Source organism: Castor canadensis, chromosome 3 (assembly GCF_047511655.1).
Source record: "Castor canadensis chromosome 3, mCasCan1.hap1v2, whole genome shotgun sequence".
NCBI classification, from domain to species: Eukaryota; Metazoa; Chordata; class Mammalia; order Rodentia; family Castoridae; genus Castor; species Castor canadensis.
This window is the reverse complement of record NC_133388.1, coordinates 41,661,430-41,685,497: the sequence shown is the minus strand read 5'-3', so window position 1 is coordinate 41,685,497 and position 24,068 is coordinate 41,661,430. Positions and strand designations below refer to the sequence as shown.

The window sequence follows — 24,068 nt, the reverse complement described above, 5'->3', positions numbered from 1 at the left end:
ATGAGCCATCAGACTGAGTCTGAAAGTTGTGATTGTCTGAAAAACAGCATTGGTTCCCTTGTATCTGGGGGGCTACACCTCAGACAGAGGTAGGGATGTAGAACAGGGTAAGTCCTGACTCAGTGAAGCTCTGTAGCTTCTTGGTGACTTTTTTCTTTCCCTCTTCCCCTCTTCCTCTCTTCCTCTCTTCCTCTTTCATTTGCCCTAAGTGTGCATGTGGTCTCTGTGCTTGTTCGGCTGTAATTCACATAGGAACTGAGGTTAGGCACTCACAGTAGGGTGCCTGTTGGTTGTGGCCAAAGGGCTCCAGTGTGCTCTGGTCCTTCTCTCTCTTTAGACTATACCTTGGCCATCTCTTTTAACAAGTAGAAGACATGAGTGGGCATCTCTCACTCATCTGCGCCATACTTACGGAGCACCTCCTGCATTGAATTCTAACGTCTGAGTTATAAGGATGAACTCCATGGGAGTAAGACCTACCTTCTGGTTACTTTTGCATGGGCACAGGAGAGAAATGTGCATTGAAAGAAAATCATGGGAGGGGCAGGGGGCGGCATATTTGAACTTTCTGACCCTCTGCCCCTGCATCATCTAAAAGCCACAAATGTAGCCCACCATGGACTGGCTCCTTCCCCAGAGTATTCTGGAGCCATCAGTCCAAACTTATGGTCATGTTCCCCGACAGCAACAAAACCCGTCCTCTACCACTAATGTGTGATATTAGCATATGCAGGGTGCATGAGAGGCCATGAAATAGCAGCTCTGGGCCAGACTGCCCAGGTTAGAATTCTGCCCTGCTGTTTAATGTCTGTACAACTTAGATGAGTTATTTTAACCTCTGTCCGTCACTGTCCTGATTGGAATGGGGTCAGTAATAATTGTAGCCATCTCAGCATTGTTGGGGGATTAAGTTGCTAGCACGTGAAGCACGACAGCTTAGCACATGTCAGCAGGTAGGTGTTAGCATGTTACATAGCGGTTCTATTTCTGTAATACGACTTACAGATTGTAAGAGGATTTGATTAGTGTTGGAAAGTCTTAATATAGGTCGAGCATCCCGTAGCCAAAATGCTTGAGAACAGGAGTTTGGATTTTGGATTTTTTCAGATTTTGGAATATTAACATATAATAATGAAACATTTTAGGGATGAGACCCAAGTCTAAACAAAAAATCCATTTAAATTTCATATTTCATTTCTTTTTTTTTTTTTTTTGGTACTGGGTTTTGAACACAGGGCCTCACCCTTGCCTTTGCTAGGCAGACTTTCTACACTTGAATCATTTGCCCAGGTTTTTTTTTTTCTTTTGCTTTAGTTACTTTTCACAGTCTCATGTTTTTGTCCAGGCCAGCCTCAGACTATGATCCTCCTATTAATGCCTCCTGAATAGCTGGGATGACAGGCATGTGTCACCATGCCAAGCTCATTGATTGAGATGGGGGTCTTGCTAACTTTTTGCCCAGGCTGGCCTCTGTGATCCTCCTGATCTTTGCCTTCAGGTGGCTGCTGTAGCTGACATGAGCCATCTCACCTGGCCCTCACTTTAGTTTCTTACACACGTAGCCTGAAGGTAAATTAATATATATTTTGTCTTTTTGCTGGTACTGGGTTTGAACTCAGGGCTTTGTGCTTTTGCTAGGCAGGTGTTCTACCACTTGAGCCATGCACCAGCCTCATATATTTTTAGTGTGCCTGTGTTTTGACTGATGGTCATGTGATGTCTGGTGTGGAATTTTCCAGTTGTGGCATTGTGATGGTGCTGGAAAAAGATTTCATTTTCAGATTAGGGATGCTCCCCTTGTGTTTTGTTTGTCTTGAGCACTCCATCCTAGTTCCACATACCTGAGTGAAAAAGCAAAGCCCTCCTCCCTTTTATCCAGAATGTATTCATTAGTACAGCCCTAACCTGGGGCTGACATAAGTCAGGATCAGACATCCCTGTATTTTTTCACTCATGTTACTTTGTTGCTTGTTAACTCCCTGCTTATAAAAACTTGCATTCCAGCCCCCTTCTTTCTGAAATAAGAAAGAGGCTGGGATTTTTATGGTAGGCCAAGCTCAGGTGGTAGGTAAAGGCGTGGAAGGTTACTGAGGGAGGGTGGGAAAGCTTTGGGGAGGTCACTGAGCCTGAGTGCTGGTCCCCACCCATGTGGAGCTCTCACAGTCAGAGCCTTCCAGGATGGCAGCCATTCACACCTGTGTGGTCCCTGGACAGTCAGGGTGGCAAGATGGGGGTGAAGAGGATGGAGCCCTAAAGCCAGGTTATAACCATTTCACAGTCTGGCCTAGGATTCTCTTCTTTTTTCAGTCATCTTCTGGTTTTGAAGGTAACTTGTTTGCGGCAAGAGAGCAATTTGGAGGATGTACCTCCTTGAAACTGGTCATGCCCACAGTCATGTCAGGCATTGTCCCAATGTCCTTCACACCTTATATCTCCCACGTAGTCTCAGCTATTCAGCCAAGAAAGGCATGACTGTTAACAGTGTTTTACAAGTGAGATCAAACAAGCCAGGACTCAACCCCAGGCCCTTACCACCACATAGTCTGCTTAATAGCGCGTCATGGTGCTATTAAGAATAAAACACTTATTAAAGAGCTTCATGGCTGGTATAGTTGTGCACACTTGTAATCCCAGCTACTTGGAAAGAAGAGGTAAGAGGATCATGGTCCAAGGCTGGCCCAGGCCAAGTTAGCTCAAGATCCTATCTAAAAAATAAACCGAAAAGCAAAAGAGCTGGGACACATCTCATGTGGTTGAGCACCTGTGTAACAAGGGGGAGGCCCTGAGTTCAACCCCCAATACTAGGGGGAAAAAGCAAAAGAACAACTTTCTAAGGTTCAGTGCATATGGATAGGGCATGACTGCAGTGTCGTGTGTTCTAGTCGGCAGAGGAAGAGCTGGTATTGTGGAGCAATTGTCATGTGACAGTGATTCTGCTTGCATCCTGCTGTCCCCACACCGCCTGCAACGGTGTTTAATTTTATAAGGTGTGTGAATCGGCCTTCTGTCACTGTGACAAAGAATCTGAGGGAAGTTACATGCGTTATTTGGCTCATGGGTTCAGAAGTTAAATCCACGCTTGCTTGGCCAAGTTGCTTTCGGGTCTGGAGCAAGGCAGTGCATCATATCAGGAGCACATCCTGGGGACAAGCCGTTCACCTGGTGACAGGCAAGAGGCAAAGAGAAAAGGGAGGGAGGGCTGGAGACAAAATATCCCCTTCAAGAGCACATCCTTGATGACCTACTTCCTCCATCTAGGCTCCACCTCCTAAGGTTCCCACCCCTCCCCCAGGCCCCTTATAAACTCACCAATGGAGTTAGCCATTCCTGAGGTCAGCGCCCTCATGAGCCAATCACCTAGCAAAGGACCCACCTCTGCCCACTGCTGCATTGGGGACCAAGCCTTTTGGGTGTTGTTTAAGATCCATGCTGTAGCATAAGGAAACAGTCAGAGGGGAGAGCGCTCATGGATGGTAGAATAGGACCTGGACCATCTGCTCCCTTCAGAGCTCAGGCCTCAACTTCACCTGGGTGCTGCTACTGCCTGTGGAAGCTTGAGAGACCTCAAAGGCCTACTAGGGATAAGTGGGCTGAGTCAAAAGGCTTTTCCCTAAATCATAAAACTGGTAAAAGAGTGACTTGGTGGATTATAAAATAACACACACACAATCTACTCCTGTGATCTGCTTAAACCACATCCATCTGCAGTTATTCATTCAATAGGTGTTTGTCAACTCCTCCTGTCCATCAAGAGGAGTGGAAGGTGCTATGCTGGTCTCTGTCCTGATGGGTAGAATGTGTCACCGGTGAGGGCCAAGTGCAACAGCATGCGGGGGAGGGGACATGAGTAAGTTCCTGAAGGAAAGGGGAGTGGCTTCCAGAGTGAAGGGCTGGAGGCAGAGGCCACCAAACAAACGCTTGAGGTGTTGGAAAGATGACGGGGTTAAACTGGTTTGTTGGGGTAGGGCATGGACTGTTGAGAGGCTCCAAGCATGGATAAGCCTTGCCTTCCAGAGCGCACACTTCAGCCCTGGAACCAAAGGTGGGTAGGAGGGCAAGAGGGCTGCTAGCAAGTTCAGTGAAGTAAGAGATGGTGGTGGTGTGGCAGGCCGGGTGTTTCTAGCAAGCTAGGGTCAGCACCCCAATTTGTCTTTCTACTACTGTCAGCTGTGGGATGTGGTTTTGACAGCAGCTTCCAACGTGAGTATTGATAAACAGAAAATTTCAACTATAACCATTGCTTTAATATCTGGGGTTAACTGAAATCTGCCAGATCACTAGGGTGAACCCTCACTCTATTTTAGAGTTTTCATGAAAGTGGTTTGTTGAAGCATTTTACTTCAGTATCTATAAAATGAATGATGGTTGGGGGTGGGGGGAGTCATGCACGCCTGTAATCTGAGCATTCAAGATTCTGAGGCAGGAAGATCATGAGTTCCAGGCCAGCTTGGGCTACGTAGCAAGACCCTGTCTAAAAAAAAAGATGGAAGGGTGGGGGTGGGGGGCGGGGTGGAGAAATGACCCAAATAATGTTTGCACATGTGAATAAATGAACCAAAAAAAACCAAATAACAACAAAAAAAAAAACTTTCAGAAATCAGTAAGAAATAGAAAGTCCAAATGAAGTTTCCTAAGTATCTGTTAAATTTATGGAAAAAATGCAAAATTACACGATTCACCAGGGAAGTGGAAACTAAAAGCATAAAGTAATATCAGTAAAATGAAAAGACAAGGAAAAATCCTTAAGTATTGTTAAAGATTGTGTTAACTTTCTGTTGCTGCAAAAAAATACCTGAGAAAATAAACAAAAAAAAAAAAAAAGGTTTTCCCTCAGCAGCCCCTCCCTCCCTGATGATATGTGTGATCTCTTGGACCTGCTCCATGCCAAGTTGGGCTGAATGAGAGCTAAGGTGGACACTTAGAGCTTGAGTGCAAATCACCTCTGTCCCTCCGTTTGCATGCCAGAGATACCCCATAGTGTACCCACATGGGCTGGTTGCATGGCACCATCAACCCTCAGACTCAAGTGGCAGGAGTTTGCCATGTGTTCTATCCTTTCTCAGAAAGAGGTCCCCTGAGTGGCACCATGGGCCAAATGCCAAGCAAACCATCCATGTGACATCCTTTATCAATGGGAGGACCATTGGTGGCTGCAGTCCCAGACATACCCAGGACAGAGACTGGACCAAAGCAGCCAGGAGTGGTTGTTTGGAAAAGGAAGTGACATCTCTCTCCTCTTACCTTTGGAGACCCAGAAAGATGGACAGGGTCTCAGGATCCCACTGGGAATGACAGGACGTCTGAGCTGGTGTGGGTAGACTGAAACTCTTTGAAAAATCACGAGGCAACAGTTTGCAGTGTCACCTCATCTGTGAGAACTGTGTGTGGTGAAGTGACAGTTGTTCCTGCTGTGGATCAAAGCACTGTAGACTCCGTTTCCCCAGCAACACTCTTTGACTCATGCTTCTCTACTGCTAAATGTTGGGTTTTTGTTCTTCACCCCCCCCCCAAATGTGTTTAGGGTGAAGAAGCTGAAGGAGACATTCACCTTTATTCAGCAGCTAGACAAAAACATGAGCAACCTCCGGACCTGGTTGGCTCGGATCGAGTCCGAGCTCTCGAAGCCAGTCGTGTACGACGTTTGTGATGATCAGGAAATCCAGAAGAGGCTGGCCGAGCAGCAGGTGGGGCTGGGACAGGAGCTCGGTGAGAGGGAAGGTGGCTTCAGCCATGTCTGCTGATGCAGCCCTGCCCCACATCTGTCAGCTATTTCAGTGTTCCCATTTCCCCCGGGAAAAACTGCTCACCTGTCCCATTCCTGTGTATGTGGTATACCTCTCCTGAATGTCCCCACCCTGTCAGCATTCGCATGGCATTTCGTGAAATACTCCTCACCACCAAGGTAGTGACAGGTAGGGGCCCAACATTTTCATCAGGTTCAAGGCCAGTGGGCGAGCCCTTGATGGTACATTCTCTTGAGTTCAGGTCAGTCCTTTTCATGGTTTCATCTGCCATACATAGAGCTAATTGTTTCCTAACACTCTTTTCAACGTGCTGTTCCGATTACAGTTTAAATGCTACCTATTCCATGGCTTTCGGCTAGTGTGATTTAATACTTCTGCAGATTTAAAATGTTGGTTTTCCACTGAGCTGCAGCAGACTGTATGTCTTTTTCATTGAGGTCATCTGGATTCTGTCTTTGCTTTTGAGAAGACAATACTGATCCAAGTATCACAGAATTTTAGTGGGTATTACAGAAAGTTTAATACCCTTCTTGGGGAGTCATGGCCACAGAACATCATTCAGCTTTATTTACAAGTTTAAGCTACTGGGATGAATTTTTTGAATAGTCTCTTAATAGACAAGGCCTTGGAAATAACTATTAGCCCTGAGAGGTTTTGTTTGGGTTTTTTGTTTTGTTTTGTTTTGTTTTAGGGAAATAGTATAAGCTGGCAGTATCTTTGCTCTTAAAGAATAGTTGGCTCAATTTGGCAGGGACTGAAAGCTGCTAATTTTTTATAAACCCAAAGTACAACAAACATTAAATTCCAGGGAATTTACTCCCAGAAGCATACAATTTTGAATTGGCCTTTTCTTGGCCTGTGTGTCCCAGATTGAAATGAATGATGTTTCATTTCAGTCTGGTTGATTTGAAGTTTCTGTACAGAACTTAAAATCACCAAAATAGAATTCTTAAGTTTTTAAGTTGCCAAAAAAAAGTTACAGCATTGCTCTCCAGGACTACCACACTGTAAAGAAGTTAGATGTATTACTTGTCTAGAGCTGATAAAACAAATAGCAGTTTGGAAATACAAATTGATTTTTCTCTGTTCTGAGAAGTTGTCAACAGGCCCTTTCTGGTTTCTAGAGGCTACCCACATTTCTTGGCTCATGGCCACTTCCCATCTTCAGTGATCACCTTATCATATCTCTATAAGCCAGTCTTCTCTAACTCTTCTTCCACTTTTCAGGGCCCTTGGGGTTGCACTGGACCCACCCAGGTAATCTAGGCTCCTCTGCCTATTTTAAATGATTAGCAGATTTAATTCTCCTAGTATGTTCACAGGTTCTGTGTTAGGATCTGGACATTCTTGGAGGGAAGGAGTCTCTATCCTTACTACAGGTGTCATAAGGAAACAATATTTTATTGAATAAGTCACCATGTATTTATTGTACTAAACCTAGACCATCTAAAACACTGAAAACAGAAATGTCTCACACAAAAATTACATCAGAGCCATTTTTAAAGACCTTACTCATGTTTCCGTCCCTAATAAATTTAATGAATTGTTTGATTGCTTCCAAAAAGACTTAAACACTTGGAATCACTTAGTATTGCCTTCTGCAAAAGGCTTCACTCCCCTAAAGTAGTGTAAAGCCATGCTGTCCCTAGATCGTCTTTGTAATGTCCTTGTGGACTTTGTAGGGGACTTCTGGGCCCTGAAGAGTCTCTTTTATTTCTCCCTTCATATCTTGAACTCCTTTAGCTATATAGCAATAGGTTTTACTGTTACTCCTGCAGACTTCTGGTGTGGTTTTCAGTGACTGAAATCCTCAGCCACTTTCACTGAGTCTTCTGCATTTCTCTCCTGGCTTGTTCCTTGGTTCCCTTTGGGGTGCCAAACGATGGCCTGGGGAGATGGTTAGTGGTTACCAGTAGTCACTTCTTCCTGCAGGCTGATTCAGCTACATTCCAGATCCCCAAGTCCCCTATCCCTGCACCACCCTGCCTGACCTGCCTGCAAGCCAAGCCCCTGCCCAGGGCTGCTCCCTAGGCTTCCCCTTCATCTTGTTTTTCTGGTTTCTTTTCATCCTCATTCTTCCTGGGTGAGTTCTCTTCTACACTTTCACTGCTTAGCTCCCCCATCTCCTCTTGCTGCCCCCCTCTTCTCCTTTGGTCTTTCCCACTTCGGGACCCTGTGTCACCCTGGGTTAGAAAGTGGAATGGACAGGGGCCCCTTTCCAGAACCCGGACAAAATCATCTTCCACAGTTTTATGTCCTTCCTTAAATCTGGCTCTTCTCTGGGATCAGACAGATCAGACTCACACCTAGTAAATGCTAGTGGTAGGGTTATTTTGGTTTGTAAGATGTCTCCCTCAGCACTTGAGTGGTTTATTTTAGAAGCTGTCCACTACTTTTTTATATTGCCTAAGGGAACTAGTTCATACTATAACATCAGTAGGCATTCTGTGGGAGGGGGGTTGGGGAGGTTGCTTCTTTTGTTTGGGTTTGGGGTATTTTGGTTTGCTTTTTTAGGTATTTTGTTAAAAATGTTTGGATTTTTGCTTTTTTAAATACCAAAATCGTTTTAGAACTCCTTTATTACTGTCATATACCTTCTATGTTATTCAGTGTCTTTGTTTCTGTTTTATTTTTTACTTTTGGTGGAACTGGGGTTTGAACTCAGGGCATAGCAGGCATGCTAAAGCTTGAGCCACCACACCTTCAGTCCATTTTAGTCTGGTTAATTTGGAGATGGGGTTTCTTGAACTGTTTTCCCAGACTGGCTTGAGTCACATCGCCATCTCAGTAAGAGCTCTTTAAAAGAAAAAAGAAAGAAAGAAACATTTTTATTATCATATATAACTTGTATAGGGAGGATTCATCGTGACATTTCTAATATGCTTACAATGTACCTTGGTTAGGTTTGTCCCCACCATCTCTCTCATTCATCTCCCTTCCCTCATAACTTAAAACAATTTCAACCAGTTTCATTTTTCTATTTCATACAAGTATATAAAGTACATCAACCATATTCACCCCTCCCCCTCATAAGGACCTACCCCTCACAGGACCTGTTTTACAATCCTGTGCTTCTAAGTCCATATTCATTGTTCAAAGGGGTTTTGTGATGATATCTCAGTTGTGAACACACTGTACTTAGATTACCACCCTTTATTACTCTCCCTTTTTCCTCCACTCCAGTAAGTATTCTTAAAATGAGAATTCTACTTAAATGTAATCATTTTAAAGCTAGTCCTGACTCCTGGGGAAATTCCTACCCTTGCAGCATTTCAGGTACTCTCTGACCCAATGGAAGCCAATTTCTTCTGGCTGTAACTCAGTGGCACATTTTGACTTGCAATGTGAGCTGGACCCGCCTGACTTATTAGACTTCAGATGCAGTGGTAGCATCTGTCTTCTCACATCTACCTGAACACAGAGAGGTCAAGGTTGTGTGTTTAGCAGAAGAGATTTAGGAGAATTCTAGGCCTACCTAATCAAATAATAAGCATCTCCAAAATTATTGAAATAATAATTGAGGTGACCTGGAATGATCCTTAGCTTGTCGGATGGTGGCAGCCACTGTTTATAAAATAGTCCTCTTGTAGACTGAGTTGTACTGCTAGTGTAGTTAATAGCGGCTTATTTAAAGCATTGTAAATGATCTGAAATGGGTATATTATCAAACAAAGTAGAATTTGCTTGTCTTTGCTACTTTATAATGTGATTTGGATACTAGGACGAATGATGTCTCATGTCACTTACCTCACCGAATTTAGATTTCAGGGAAGACTACCCCAAGTATACTCATGGTGTATGGAAGAAATAATCTCTCAGGAGGATTGAAAAAAGCCATATTCTTAAAGAAGTTTTCCATCTTTTCTCCCACAAATATGCACTGTCTCTTCATAAATACTCTTTTCCCCAAATTGTGGAACTGTATCACTGTGGCTGTCATGGGATAAGATTCCACAGATCCTACCCTCCCCCCATGGCCTTGGCTAGAGTCCATGGATTGGGGAGCCCCAGAGTTCTTCCCTGAGAATCATGGAGCCTTCAAATGGGCTCTCGAGGAGGGCCGTGCACCGGAGCTGCTACCTGTACCCTGAGGCTGTGTGTAGAGATAGCACAAGGGTCTTTGTTGATTCAAGAGTTCTCTTACCATTAAAAGGTTTAAAGTTTCTGTTCCCACTAAAGGGACTTTTTTTCTCACAAACCCTCTGAAGTCTAGTCTAAATTGAGGCCTTTGGAGTTAGGTGGTTTAGATCGGGCCCCATGTATACCCAAAGTTTGTGGGGCAGTGGCCTCTCAGGGTCAGCAGTGCCTGTCAGTGTGGTGGGCACCCCCACCCCAATATACTTGAGCATGTAAATCCCAACTGTTGCCAGTGTGTAAGCTTTGGGTCAGATAGGATGACTCAGGACTACACAAAGATGACAGGGTCGGTCTGTGTTCAGATTGCAAGGCAGATGTGCCCCTGGGCTAGGAGGAGGGAGGGAGGGAGAGAGGGGTAAGCAGGAGTCCTGAGGTCCAGCCTTCCTCCTTCCACCATCTCAAGGGCTCTCCTACTCCTGCCATCATAGGATCTGCAGCGAGATATTGAACAACACAGTGCAGGGGTGGAGTCCGTGTTCAACATCTGCGACGTCCTTTTGCATGACTCCGACGCCTGTGCCAATGAGACTGAGTGTGACTCGATCCAGCAGACCACCAGGAGCCTGGACAGACGCTGGAGAAACATTTGTGCTATGTCGATGGAGCGGCGCATGAAGTAAGGACCAAGCTGGCACCAAATGTTGTGAACGTGGTCAGCCAGACCAGCCACAGTAGCTGTGTTCTCTGTTCATGTCACTTAGAAGCATGCCAGGTAGCAGCAGCAAGGGCCCAGTGGGGTGGCCAGTGCTTACTAAGAAAGCAATGAAGAAAGCACCATGCAGTGCTGTCTTTCTCCAGCTGTCCCCTGGCCGGCCACATCCCTAGGGTTGACCCAGCCCTATGTGGGATGGCAGGCTGGCCCCTGCAAGCAGGAGTGCTGAGCTGCTGGGCTCTCCCGGCAGGAACTGAGCAGCTCAAGAAGTGGCACCTTAGTTGTCTCCTGGAAGGGATGGCAGGTTCCCTTCCTGCACAGTGCAAGCAGAAGGTGGTTGGGAATGGGCCCAGTCGAGGACCAAAAGTAGTCTGAGTCCCAGGGTAGAAGTGGATGGCTATGCTAAGTCACCTTCCTCCTGTCAGAATTGAGGAGACATGGCGCCTGTGGCAGAAGTTTCTAGATGACTATTCCCGCTTCGAGGACTGGCTCAAGTCCGCCGAGAGGACAGCGGCCTGCCCCAATTCCTCTGAGGTGTTGTACACAAATGCCAAAGAAGAGCTGAAGAGGTTCGAGGTAAACCCCTTCCCTGACCCATCCCCTGCTAGGGACCAATCTGCTAAGTGACTTCCTCTCAGCTACCCACGTCTGGGCTGGGCAGCCCTCAACTGCCACCAGCTGCTGGGACAGCTTTGCTGGAGGTTACCAGTGTGTGCCCACGGTTGCACAGTGACCTTGGAAGTCCCCCGCTTTAGTTATCATCACGGGCTGCCACTGCATTCTTGGGGATCAGGCTGTTGTGGCACTCTACCTGTATGGCAGTGACACCATCACCACCCCCCATGTGACACAGGCCTTTCAGCGGCAGATCCACGAGCGGCTCACGCAGCTGGAGCTCATCAACAAGCAGTACCGACGGCTGGCGCGGGAGAACCGCACGGACACCGCCAGCAAGCTGAAACAGATGGTGCACGAGGGCAACCAGCGCTGGGACAACCTGCAGAAGCGGGTCACGGCCGTGCTGCGCAGACTCAGAGTAACTTCCCTGCTGCCCCCGGGTCGTGTGGACATTGTCAGGGAGAGTGATAAGCAATAAGCAGTGACAGGCTTGTGACACAGAATAGCAGGCAGATTTCACTGGAGGCCTGAGCTACCTTAGCGTTTTTCCCACACAAAGGAGCCCACAACTGAATGCTCAGTCCTTAAAGGGGATTTGCACGGGTGCTGCTTAGGCCAGGCCTGTTTATATGATCTGTGTTACCCACACACGTCTCTGTTTACAACTTCTGTGACTCCTGTGGGTCACCCGTCAGCACGTGGACTGCCCACAGGCTGCAGTTCCGCCCCGCTGGGTCAGTGAAGATGACATGGGTCTCTGGAAAGAGACTTGCTTTGCCCGTCTGTCTGTTTTGTGCCCCTGCACCAAGAGTATGGATAAGACACACCAGTGCACACTCCCGCTCTACTTTGTGGAGGGTAGGGACACTGATTGACTTCTGGGCTTTAAAGCACACTGATTAACCTCAGAGGTTCAGGTTAGTTTTTTGAAGATAAATACAGTCCTGATTTCAGGACCTCCTGCAGAGTCCAAACTCCTTGGGTGCTATGCAGTATTTGCATATAATCTGCGTATAATCCATGTGCATAGCTTCTCCTATACTGTAAATCATACCTAGCACAATGTAAATAATTGTGTTGTTTGAATAAGAAATGACAAAGTGTATACATGTTCAGTACAGACCATTTTTTCCCCCCAAATATTTTCAGCCTGAAATTGGTTGAGCCGTTGGGTGTCAACCCACATGAGGCCGTGTTCATCTTAGATTTCTGTCATTTAGATGTGCCGTGTAAACCTTTGTCAGTCCAGGTATAAACCGAGAGGACCACGTAGGCAGGAACTGCAGGGTGTAATTTTAGTCTCGGCTCCAGTTCTTAGGGCAGAATGCTTTTGCAACCATTTCAGGAAGATGAGAATCGGAGCTTTTTCTTTCTTGTTTTTTTTAAGACCCACTCAGGAGGAATTGGCTAGCATTTCCAGTAATGTTAGACGGTTCCCTTGTGTTAATTGCTTGATCTGCTGATTTGGCTATTACTGGTCTAACCCTTCATTCGGCCCTGAATGCCACATTTATCTGGGAGTCAGCTGCCTATCTATGAGGTGTAACCTGAGAGGTTTCCTTCTTTGGAGGTGAAAAATCTGTGGGTCTCCAACAGATTCAAAATTACACGAAGGCAGATTGCCCAGTGAGTTGGCCAGGCTCAGCCCTGAGATCAGTGCTTGCCCAGCTGGATTCTGCTAAACCTTGCATGTGAAAGCTGTTGCAGAGGAGTAGCAGGGAAAGCAGGCAGAGGGGATCCAGCCTGGCCCCAAGGGGCTCTCAGCCAACATCGAGCGCTCGGTGACAGAATTTCAAGTGCCTGAAAGACCTAAGAGAGAGCACATTCAACATTCCACACCCTCCCCTCATTTGTTAGGGTAGAAGCTGAGGCTCAGAGAGGCTGGGGGGCTTGTTTGGTTTCACAGCCACGGCCAGAGCACCGGGCTCTGAGACTTTCCTGGTACCCTTTCCTTTGGTCTGAAAGTAACCATGTGGGCTGTCTGAGTACTTGTTCCCTGATCAATACAAACATGATTTTCTTCCTACTTTTCACAGCATTTCACTAACCAGAGGGAAGAGTTTGAGGGCACTAGGGAGAGCATTCTAGTGTGGCTCACAGAGATGGACCTGCAGCTGACCAACGTGGAGCACTTCTCAGAGAGCGATGCTGCCGACAAGATGCGCCAACTGAATGTAAGGGCTGTTTCCTCCACTCTTCTTTAAAAAAAAAAAAAAGGTGCCTATGAGCACCAGGCATGGTGGTGTACACCTGTAATCTCAGTTGCTCAGGAGGCAGAGATAACAGGATGAAGGCTCAAGGCCAGCCCAGATAAAAGACCCTATATCAAAAACAAGCTGAGTATGGTAAGTGCACACCTTTGATCCCAGCTTCCACAAGGTGTAGGTGGAAGGACTGTGGTCTGAGAATGGCCCAGGCAAAAGCAGGAAACCCCATCTGAAAAACTAAAAGCAAAAGAACTAGAGTGTGCAGCTCAAGTGATAGAGTGCTTGGGCCAATCCCCAGTATTGCCAAAGTAAATAAATAAATTTAAAAAATAGAGATACCTCTGCAGTATACATCCATACCACCCTGAACACGCCTGATCTTGTGCAATGATCTGAGAAGCTAAGCAGGATCGGGCCAGGTAAGTACATGGATGGGAAACACCTCTGTAGAGGAAGGCTGTCCAAATGTAAATTTCATCTGATTCTCTGAGTGCAGATTCCAGAATTCTTCAAGCAGCCTAACTATCTCCCACCTGTGTACTTCTGGATTGTCACAATCAAGGATGCTGTACTTGTAATTACAGGACACTGGAATGAGGACCTTTTTTCTCACCATCATTTATAGTGAAGCAAGGGGAGGACTCACTTTAGGTTCCAAACAGAATTTTCTAAGGTCTATTTCTGCAGCACTTTAGTATAATTGCAGCCTGGTGGACACAGAGGACATTGGTCACCAGTGGGATGAAGAATGGATCTCTTCTGCTCTCCCACTGCACAGATATCTGCACTTGGTCTTAGCCAAAAGGCCAAGACGCAATATGATATCTGTGTGTTGTTTTCATGTTGTTTTAGTGGTTGCTGGGGTTTGAACTCAGGACCTTGTGCTTATTAGGCAGGCACTTCACCACTTGAGCCACGCCCCCAGCTGCAACAGATGTCTGTGTTGCAGATTTATCTCACTGTTACCGTTATTCTCTCCTTGGCTAGATTTGAAAAGAGGTTGAGAAAAGAAATGTTGCCTCTTCTAAAATAATGGCACTAATTAACATTTTTTATTGTGTCAGCCAAATCAGATACCCATTGATGGCTTATTATGGAAAATGTTCTATTCCCCACCAAGTCGCTGTAAGACGAGTTTCCTCCCTCGCACCCAATAATGGCCCATGTCCATCTGTGTCAAACTTAAACATTTTTAATTGGAAAAAATCAGTACCTAGAAGAAAAGGAAAAAATATATATACAATTGTTTAAAGCTGCTGGACCATCATCATCAGTTAGTTAAAAATTAATGAAGCTGGAGAAGTACAAAACAAATGAGAAAAGAACAAAACCATCTAACATTTGATGTTTTTGTCAATAGCACTGTAATAAGCAAATGCTGGCTGGATGCTTTGGGGAAATTTTCTGTCTGTGAAGGCCTCCCTTTCTCATCTTCCCAATAGGGCTTCCAACAGGAAATAACATTAAATACAAACAAGATTGACCAGCTCATCGTGTTTGGGGAGCAGCTGATTCAGAAGAGCGAGCCCCTGGATGCAGAGTTGATCGAAGATGAGCTGGAGGAACTCCACCGGTACTGCCAGGAGGTGTTTGGCAGGGTCTCCCGATTCCACCAGCGGCTCACCTCCCACACTCCAGTAAGGGCAACCTACCCACCCAGAACTCTGGGCTGTTCAAAGGCTACATTGGACCGGATGTTTAAAGAACTGGGAAATACACCTTGTAATGGTTAACATGATTTATGGTTTTTTAAAAAAGTCCACATTTCACCCTTATTAATATAGAGCTACAATTACTTACAAATTCCCACTAGCCAGTGACAAGGAACTTCTGAAAGTTCTTGCTCCTCCTACCTGTTTTCAATGGATTGCTCAGTACAAGAATTTTCTGGCATGTGTAGTGCCCCTAGAATTCACTGAAATCCTTTCTGGTTTTGATTATTTAGCAAATTGGGAATGTATTTGCTTTTTCCTCTCTTGTAATGTCTGGAAGCTTTTAATATTTGGCCCTTTCTAGTGCTTTGTTGTCACCTTTGAAATGAAGACTATACCAGCTTTCTCAAGCTATTTTGATGTTTCCCTTGACAAAGGAGCCATTTGGGAAGTTCAGGTGGAGTTAAGGCTGTTATTCAAAGTTTACCACCTTAGTGGGCCAGAAGCTTTCATGATGTCCAGTGACCAACACAGCTGGGTCACTGTTTTTTTTTTGTGTGTGTGTCTGCAACTGGCCACCTCAAATGCAGTTATTTTTTTCATCAGACAGTCTCAGTTTCCTCATTTTTAAATGTAATAGTTTGAAGTCATTTTTTTCTTGGACTGATAGAGGCATTGCAGTGTTAGCCAAAGAAAGAACAGACGTACTGCATGAGGGCCTTGACACTGTGAATCTTATCCAGAACTCGCTAATATTCTTCTTAAAACTTTTTCTGATTCTTGGAGGAACTTGCTATTAACCATAATGAAACTTTGACCATTTCCATATCTTTAACTTAGAGAGTTCTGTAAAATACAGATTACAGACCCCACTCTGGATTGTTAAAACTCAAATAATGAAAAACAAGACCTGGGAAGCTAGCTCTTTTATAAAGCTGCCTTAGAAATATTAATGGTAACTCTTTTCAGAAACTTCTAGATCGGCAAACTTCTAAGGTTCCTTCTAATTGTAGTAGCCTTTGAATTCCACAATTCTAATTGCTGGGTATTCCAACTTAGGGCTTAGAAGATGAAAAGGAGGCCTCTGAGAATGAGACAGACATGGAAGACCCCAGAGAGATCCAGACTGACTCTTGGCATAAAAGGGGAGAGAGCGAGGAGCCCTCGTCTCCCCAGTCCCTGTGTCACCTCGTGTCACCACCTCCAGGGCAGGAGCGGTCTGGCTGTGAGACCCCTGTCAGTGTAGACTCCATTCCCCTGGAGTGGGATCACACAGGTGACGTGGGGGGCTCCTCCTCTCACGAAGACGACGAGGAGGACCCGTTCTACAGTGCGCTGTCAGGTAACGGCACGGTTCCCAGAGCCCTCAAAGTGGACCTGTTTGGCCTGATGTGTTTCTCGCATCTTAGCAACAGGTCAGCTCTCAGTGACCAGGAGTCCGGCTTGTGGCTGACCCAGACTTGTGGCTTTCTAGGTTTTGTCCTGCCCACCTCTTGGCTCACCTGAGAACTGGCTCATTCCCATTACAAGCAGACTGAAAGGAGAAAAAAAAAGAAAAAGAAATTCACGTTCAGTCATTAGGCTGTCCACTGATGACCCTGGCTGTGGGGAGACTCATCAATCAATTTCCCAGTGACGTTTGTTAGAGTATCGATAGATTGAGTCTGTTTATTCCAGCCACGTATGTCCCCCTTGGCTGCCACTGCTGCCACTGTCGAGAGTTAACTAAAAAGAAAAATCCTTCTGGTTTCCAAAATTCTTTTACTAAAAAAGATAGTTTATTTTCTCCACTCAGCTGGCACTGTTTCTATTGTGTTAACTTATTTCTTGGGCATTAATCTGCAGGCACCTTCAGTGAGGACAATGACATTATTCTTTTTCAGATGTAGAAATCCCTGACAATCCTGAGGCATATCTTAAAATGACCACAAAATCTTTGAAAGCGTCTTCTGGTAGGCCCCTGCCCGTGCATGTGTCTCAACATGGCAGCACCCTGTGGCGTATACTGCATCCTAAACCTTGCTCCTGTGTCATGTCTGACCTGTGCCTTCTGTGGACACCATGCGCCTTGGTCCTTGTGTCATGGTGTATTTACACTGCCGTACTCATCCATACCTGCGTGCTCCTTACAAAACCCACCTCTACCAGAGTGGCTCCACGCCCTCTCTCTCTTCCTCCTTGCAGACCTGTGCAGAGGAAGTTTTTCCTGGTGGTGCTTTTATTAGTAGTATTTTTCCCTTCATCTAACTGAAGTCTTTTGGCATGAGCCAAGCTTTCTTCATGGTGGCTTGGTTTGGAACTATTTCCTTGCTTCTGGTGATTTCCTGGGGCAGGGGAAAGAAATGACCATTGCTTTTGCCTCAGGAGAAGAAATCTTTCCTTGACTTGCAGCCCTAATCTGTATCCTTGACCCCATCCCCATCTGCCAGTGGTGGGGGACAGCCACACATGGTCCATTGGTTCCAAGTCCATCTTCACAGTCGTTTCTCCCCTCACTCCTGAGAAATCTCCTGTCTTCTTGGCCCCAGAAGACCTTGCTGCCCAATATCCATCCTACCCACTCCCCCCACACATACACAAGACACCAGCTCCTTCCAAAATGCCCTTCATCTCACAGAAAATCATGTTTGTTGTGCTCCACTGTGACCCCATCTAGTGAAGGCACAATGTCACTTGGTTGCATGACTCATTTCATTCTCTTCTGAGACATTACTGACGTTTTGCAAACATGCATGCTTTGCAAGGGAAGCTGCGGAACTCATTTGATACTATAACCTGATGCCATGTCACCCACGGCCATCTCTGTGTCACTAAATATGCATCCTTTGGTTGGAGAATAGACCCTCACTTGGGATTTCTGTTTCAGGCAAATCGGTTTCTGATGGCCACTCGTGGCATGTTCCTGACAGCCCTTCCTGTCCCAAGCATCGCTACAAACAAATAGAAGGTGACAGGACTGTACCACCCATCCGCTCCGAGACCAGCACCCCTTATAAGCCAGCCTATGTAAGCCTTGACCCCTGGGGTATAAGTCTATACCCAGGCGTATGAGTAAGAGTTAAAATTTTGAAAAGAGAAATCTTGGTACAAAACATACGTACTGTTGAGACACATTTTGTTTTTCTCTCCATGACAATGTCTCTGCTGAGGGATTGGGGGTGTGGCATGGAAAAGGCACTAGGTTCAATTCCCATTACTACCTTCCAAAAAAAAAAAAAAAGAAAAGAAAAGAAAAGAAATCTGAGCTGTCCCTGTTTCATTAGAGCAAATTGACCAGATTTAGAGAGAGGTTTCTAGCTCAAAACTGTTCTGTGTTGGTGTGATCTGGCAGGAATTGCTGCTGTTGAGTCAGTTGTCCAGGAAGAAGCAGGGAGGAGCACCTTTGTGAACTGCTCCTGAGCCCCCAAACCTTTGTCATATTACCTTTGACCACACATCCTGTTCAGAAAACCAGAACTTCACATCTCAGGTTTGAAGGTGTGCTGTGGTGGACCAGGTCTGAGCCCCAGGCCTACCAGGTCATTACCTTGAGGCCTAGAGCATCTCATAAGCCTCCCTCACCTGAGGATAGACCTGCCTGCCTTACACAGTTGTTGGGGCTGAGGTGTAGAAAGGTGAAAGGCAGCCCTAGAAGTGGTGGTCACAATTGAGACTGTGCGGGGTTGCTGTCCCAGCAGCTGCTCCTTAGTTGTATGAGGCTGTGGCTTGTTCTGGTGAGGCAGCTCCTGAACGGCAGCCTAAGGTCTAATGTTGTCCGCTGAGCCTTCTCAGTGCAAAGAATCAGCGACAAGAGGGTTGAAATTAAAATGTCGCTTACATTTTAGTGCTACCAACAGCAATGTAAGAACCAGTGGATTTAGTCAAAGTGTCCCCTGTGTATAGGGGTGACACTATTGCTCCATCATTGGAGATGGTTCTGCCTTTACATGGTCAAAATCAAGCTGTGGCAGTGAGTTGGCTGTGCCCAGTTCAAAAACTCTTCTTCTCGCTGTTGTGTGGTAAACAGCTGTCACTTTTAATCTGCCCACCTGTGGTGAAGAGAAAGCCTGGGGGAAAGAGACCCCAGCACCTAGCCAGTCTTACACCCTGGGCCTTTGTGCCATGACTTCTTCCAGACATTACACCTGGCCCGTTTCAAGAGCTCAACCCTTTTACTATACCTGAAACCAGCAACATTGGCACAAATCTGAGATTTTTTTCAGTTGTTCCCATTCCACACAAAATAGACCATATGGACGCAATCCAAAGAAAGCGTGGCTTTTCTAAAAGGGGTACATTTATTTTTGGACAGGCCTGAGATAATAGCCTAATCAGCTCTGTGATAACAGAATAGTCCCTCTATGCAGTGAAGGATAAACACTTGACAATGAATGACCCTGGGAGGAGGTTTGTCCTCTGTGTTTCTAAGTGATAAAAATGCCAACCACCTCAATAGGATGGAGGGGAGGGATGACAAAAGTTCTGAAAAGCACAAGAAATGTAAAAGTGTGGATAGCGTAGAAACAGTCTAGGAAGCTCACCAACTGTATTTGCGTGGTGTTTTGGGGAGCGTTAAGAAGCAAGCAGGCTGTTTTGTTTCCATCAGTGACATCTCGCTGCTTGCCTGGCTATGGCTCAGGCTTTGTGTCTGCCCTCAGCTCTGCTTGCTTATTTATAAATGCTATCCACACATGAAGGCACCTCTCTATTGTTAGCAAGTTATCCTTTGAAGGGAAGGCCCATATACTTATTTCCTACTTGTTAATAAGAACTTATTTGTTCTTCAGAGAACCTTTAAGTTTTACAGATGTAACTTAAAAACTGGCTCATTCCAGGTAAAGCTGTTGTTACGTCCAGGCACTGATGGTGACAAAGAAGGTCCACAAGTCTTGAATGGCAGCCCTCAGCAGGAAGATGAGCGACTGACCACCTTAGCAGGACAGCAGTCAGGTACTGATGAATGGGCAGCTGTCAGGAGAGGTGAAGTATGCCATTTAGGCCCAACTGGGTGACTGTAAATCATTGCTTGAGAGGACATTAATTAGGAATCAACCAAGTATATAACTCACCAAAACTACTGAATTTACACAACTGCCTTTTTTTTTTTTTTGGTGGGGGGGTGTTTGTTTTTGCAGTACTGGGGTTTGAATTCAGGGCCTCACACTTGAGCCATGTCCCCAGCCCAGTGTTATTTTCAAATAGCTGATTGGTATTTGTAAGTGAATCCGTAGGCTACTCATTTTAATCTGGAAATTTCTTAAAACATTGACAGTAAGAGTGTTATATGATAAGCATATTTTATTTATTTTTTTAATGGGGTCAGGGTCTCACTATGTAGTCCAGGTTGGCCTAGAACTCATGATCCTCCTGCCTCAGCCTCCTGAGTCCTGGGATTAGAGGCATGTACTACAGTGCCCAGCAAAGACGTATATGTTTCAGTGACTTAATCAGACATGAAGGTGATGATCAGAGCATTCTCTAAGGTGTCTCATTAGACCAGTACAGTAATTTGCAAAATAATTGCTCAGCTAAATCTGAACTAAAGCTGATTAACTGTCCTGATCATTTATGGGCCAAGGGGAAAAACACCCTAACGGCAGCAGGAACTAAAGAGCCATGTTTGACACCAAAGCACATACTGGCCACCGGTGGGTTCCCTGCCCCCATTCCCACCCTCCTTCTAGCCTACAGGGCCAGGCCTCAGATGAGAGCTGGGTGATATACTCCAGAAGAGAGAACTCCCCAGCCCAGACCTTCCTCTGCACCCCTTTACCACCATGACCCCTGTAGGTGCAGGCAGGGAAATCTGTTTGCATTTTTGCTTTTTTTGATTGGGGGTTTTGGATTCCAGGTGCCTTCGACAGATGGGAACTGATTCCACCACAAGAGCTTCATAGTAAACTCAGAATAAAACAAAACGTGCAGAAACTGAACTCTGATATCAGCGACATCACTGCTTGGCTGGAAAGAACTGAAGAGGAGCTGGAAATTTTAAAAATAGCAAAGCCTCCTTCAAATATCCACGACATGGAACTGAGAGTGAAGAGACTGCAGGTGAGCTGGCCATGTGGGAGGGGGAGAATTGAGAATGTGCGTGCATGTGAATCATGGTTGTGCTGGGCAGATGTATCAGACCTGCTTAGAGTATAGGTGACAGCTTGCAGATGGAGTGTGGTACAGGTCGGTCTCTTCCACCTCACTTCTATGACTGGCAGGGACTCAATGCAGATTTCTGTTTCCACATGAAAGGGTAGCTTTACAAAACATCCTGAGCCCAGAGCAGTGCTGGGGAGATGGGGCTCGAATCCCCAGGGCAGGAAAGATCTGGCTTCCAAGGCACTTCTAGATTCTCATGGAGAGGTTGAAGGTCACTGGCAGGCAGCTTAAAGCCACCCTTCTAAACTATATGCAAGAGTTCCAGGCAAAGCTAATGGTGGAGCCTCCCTTGGAAGGGTCAGACTTGGAGGACCAGATCACAAGTGCTGAATCCTGTGGCCTGATCCTGTTACCCTGTTTGCACTTAGGATTTGTCACCCACATAATCAGTCCAGCCCCCCTTGCAAACTAGCCCAGGGAGGGCACTTTGAGTGCTGCATTTTGGAGTACCCCGAGGATCAGCCTGAACTCCTAAGTCCCGGGTCAAGGATCCTGGGTTATCCAGGCACTCTTTACTGTGTTTGTACTTCATTCCTCCCAAGGAGTAACATTTCTGAGATATCAAAGGGGCAGATGCAGAAGGGTTATCTATACTTTATCTAGTAGACTTTTAATCTGGGCCGGAAATATTAATAAGCCAGTGGCAAGGCATAAGTCCTCCAGCCAGGAGGCAGGCCTCTGCTCTCAGGCCCTGCTGGCCAGCCAGCCAAGTTCACTAACCTTGTAAGGCAGCTCCCTCACCTGATGCTTCCCAGCCAGTCACAGGCAAGCGAGCTCTGGTCTCTGTGGCTGCAGCCTGGAGAAGCGTGTAGAAGATCCCTTTTCTACGGAGGTTCAGAATGAGCCCCTCCTCTTTTCAGGGCACCTAATACTATCTTTTTCCTCTGTGGCAGGAGATATTAAAAGCCTTTGAGTCCCAGAAGGCATTAATGGTCTCTGTCAACGTGAGCAGCAAGGAATCTCTGCCAGCTGAGAGCACCGAGTCCACAGAGCTCCAAAGTCAGCTCCGCCAGCTGAGCCTGCGCTGGGAAGCAGTCCAGGGCGCAGTGGACAGCTGGAGAGGGGACTTACGGCAGTCGCTCATGCAGTGCCAGGTATGCTGACTCAGCCTAAGGCCCTGTCCCCAGCAGCACCAGGCCCACGTGGTAGGGCCAGCAGATATTTTTAGCCATCGTCAGGCTGATGTGGTACAGTGAGTGTGGCTCACATTAGGAAACAGACTGAGACAATCCCCATTGTGTCTCAGAGACCCAAATGCTGGCTCTGTTGCTCAGGTCAACCCACATCCCTGGAGTAAGGTCGTAGTAGCTGGGATTGCTGCCCTAGCACCACTCCATCTCTGTCCTTTTGCCAGAGTGATGTGAAGACCTGGCCCGGGATCAGAGGAGCTATTTGACACTTTGAGCAGATCACTGGGCGGGCTTCCTAGTCCTTAGTCTTCCTATCTGGAAAATGGGAATCATTCTAGGGTCCTTCTGAGGACTAAACTAGGTTGTGCGTATCATCTTAACCTGGAGTCTGACGTGTAAGTGCTCAGCACTGATGTGTAGCTCTGACCCTGTCTTAGGGGACATAAGCCCACCCCAGCCTGTCCTGTTGGGTGGGCTCCCTTAGCCATGTGTCCAGCAAATTTATGGAGTAACACATGTGTGTGGTCTTCATACATGGGGTGTCCTGAAACCCCTCCTTTCTGCTGCTTCCCAGTGGGAGGCTGAGCCAAGTGAGTGAGTTCTCCTACCCTGCTTTTGCCTGTTCCTTGGTTTAAGGCCCTGGATCTTCACTGAAATATGGCCTTTTCCCTCACTGGCTGAGACTAGAAGGCCAGTGTGAGGGTGACGGGTGAGAAAGCACTCTCTCTCCTTGGTGCTCATGAGGGGCAGGGCTTTGACACATGCTGTTTTTTAAGGATTTCCACCAGCTGAGTCAAAACCTGCTACTGTGGCTAGCAAGTGCTGAGAAGCGAAGGCAGAAGGCTCATGTCACCGACCCAAAGGCAGACCGCCAGGTTCTCCTGGAGCGTCAGAAAGAACTCTTGGTAAGTTCTCCACGAGGGCCTCCATGTGACCACTGGCTGCTGGCAGCTCCAGGGACCAGAGCAGTCTACAGCCTCACCCAGTGTTCTGGGTACCACAAGTGGTGGCTGTGACTTGGGAGTTCAGCCCTCATGCTCCCGTGGATGTCTACCAGTAGTTCTGGAACAGAATGTCTTTGAGACACTCAGGAACTGGGGACATCAGTGTTTACAATGTCCTGAAAAACTTAGAGCCATTAAAATGGAAGTATTTTTCCCAGGGTGAATATAGTCATCCCTTAGGGTCCATGGGAGATTGGCTCTAGGACTTGGACAGATAAAAAAATTTTTTAGATGCTCAGTTCCCTCAGATAAAAAGCATATATTATACATATCTTCCTGTATAATTTAAATCAACTCTAGGTTACTTATAACACCTATTATGATGTTATATATATATAGTTGTCATACTGTATTATTTAGGGGTAACAGAAAAAATCTGTACATGTTCAGTACAGCTGTAATTTTTTGTTCTGATTTTTTCAGTACTTGCATATGAACTCAAGGCCTCAAATTTACTAGGCAGGCACTCTCCCACTTGAGCCATGCCCCTAGTCCTTTTGCCTTAGTTATTTCTGGAACAGAGTCGCACATTTTTGCCTGGGCAGGCATGGACTGAGATCCTCTTATCCTGCTTCCCATGTCACTGAGATGTCAGGCATACATCATCATGCCTAGCTATTGAGTGAGATGGGGTCTTGCTAATTCTTTGCCTGGGCTGGCCTCAAACTACAGTCCTCCTGATTCTCTACCTTCTGAGCAGCTGGGATTACAGACGTGAACCACCATGGCCAGATGAAAGGTGGCTATTATGGCTGAAACCAAATTTTTCATTTTAATTAAATTGAAACA

The 24,068-nt window shown here is 46.2% G+C and overlaps 2 protein-coding genes across 13 annotated transcripts in view; one reads left to right on the top strand and one right to left on the bottom strand.

The window, feature by feature from the left end:
• Syne2 (spectrin repeat containing nuclear envelope protein 2) overlaps nucleotides 1-24,068 on the top strand; it is a 300,742-nt gene that overhangs the window by 273,359 nt on the left and 3,315 nt on the right. For 9 of the 12 annotated variants that reach the window (XM_074067818.1, XM_074067817.1, XM_074067812.1 and 6 more), the window contains 13 exons: nucleotides 5,522-5,684; nucleotides 10,310-10,497; nucleotides 10,959-11,109; nucleotides 11,387-11,569; nucleotides 13,188-13,325; nucleotides 14,801-14,995; nucleotides 16,070-16,352; nucleotides 16,894-16,962; nucleotides 17,877-18,016; nucleotides 19,825-19,939; nucleotides 20,841-21,043; nucleotides 22,039-22,239; nucleotides 23,052-23,180. In XM_074067818.1, coding sequence (XP_073923919.1) covers nucleotides 5,522-5,684; nucleotides 10,310-10,497; nucleotides 10,959-11,109; nucleotides 11,387-11,569; nucleotides 13,188-13,325; nucleotides 14,801-14,995; nucleotides 16,070-16,352; nucleotides 16,894-16,962; nucleotides 17,877-18,016; nucleotides 19,825-19,939; nucleotides 20,841-21,043; nucleotides 22,039-22,239; nucleotides 23,052-23,180 — 2,158 coding nt within the window. The remainder of the gene's footprint in view (nucleotides 1-5,521; nucleotides 5,685-10,309; nucleotides 10,498-10,958; nucleotides 11,110-11,386; nucleotides 11,570-13,187; nucleotides 13,326-14,800; nucleotides 14,996-16,069; nucleotides 16,353-16,893; nucleotides 16,963-17,876; nucleotides 18,017-19,824; nucleotides 19,940-20,840; nucleotides 21,044-22,038; nucleotides 22,240-23,051; nucleotides 23,181-24,068) is intronic. The other 3 variants (XM_074067815.1, XM_074067816.1, XM_074067814.1) reach the window with 1 other exon arrangement.
• The window catches only part of Esr2 (estrogen receptor 2), a 119,455-nt gene continuing 103,535 nt past the window's right edge, over nucleotides 8,149-24,068 (bottom strand). The window contains exon 10 of the mRNA XM_074067823.1: nucleotides 8,149-8,540. Within this exon, the coding sequence (XP_073923924.1) occupies nucleotides 8,516-8,540 (25 nt within the window). The 3' untranslated portion in view covers nucleotides 8,149-8,515. The remainder of the gene's footprint in view (nucleotides 8,541-24,068) is intronic.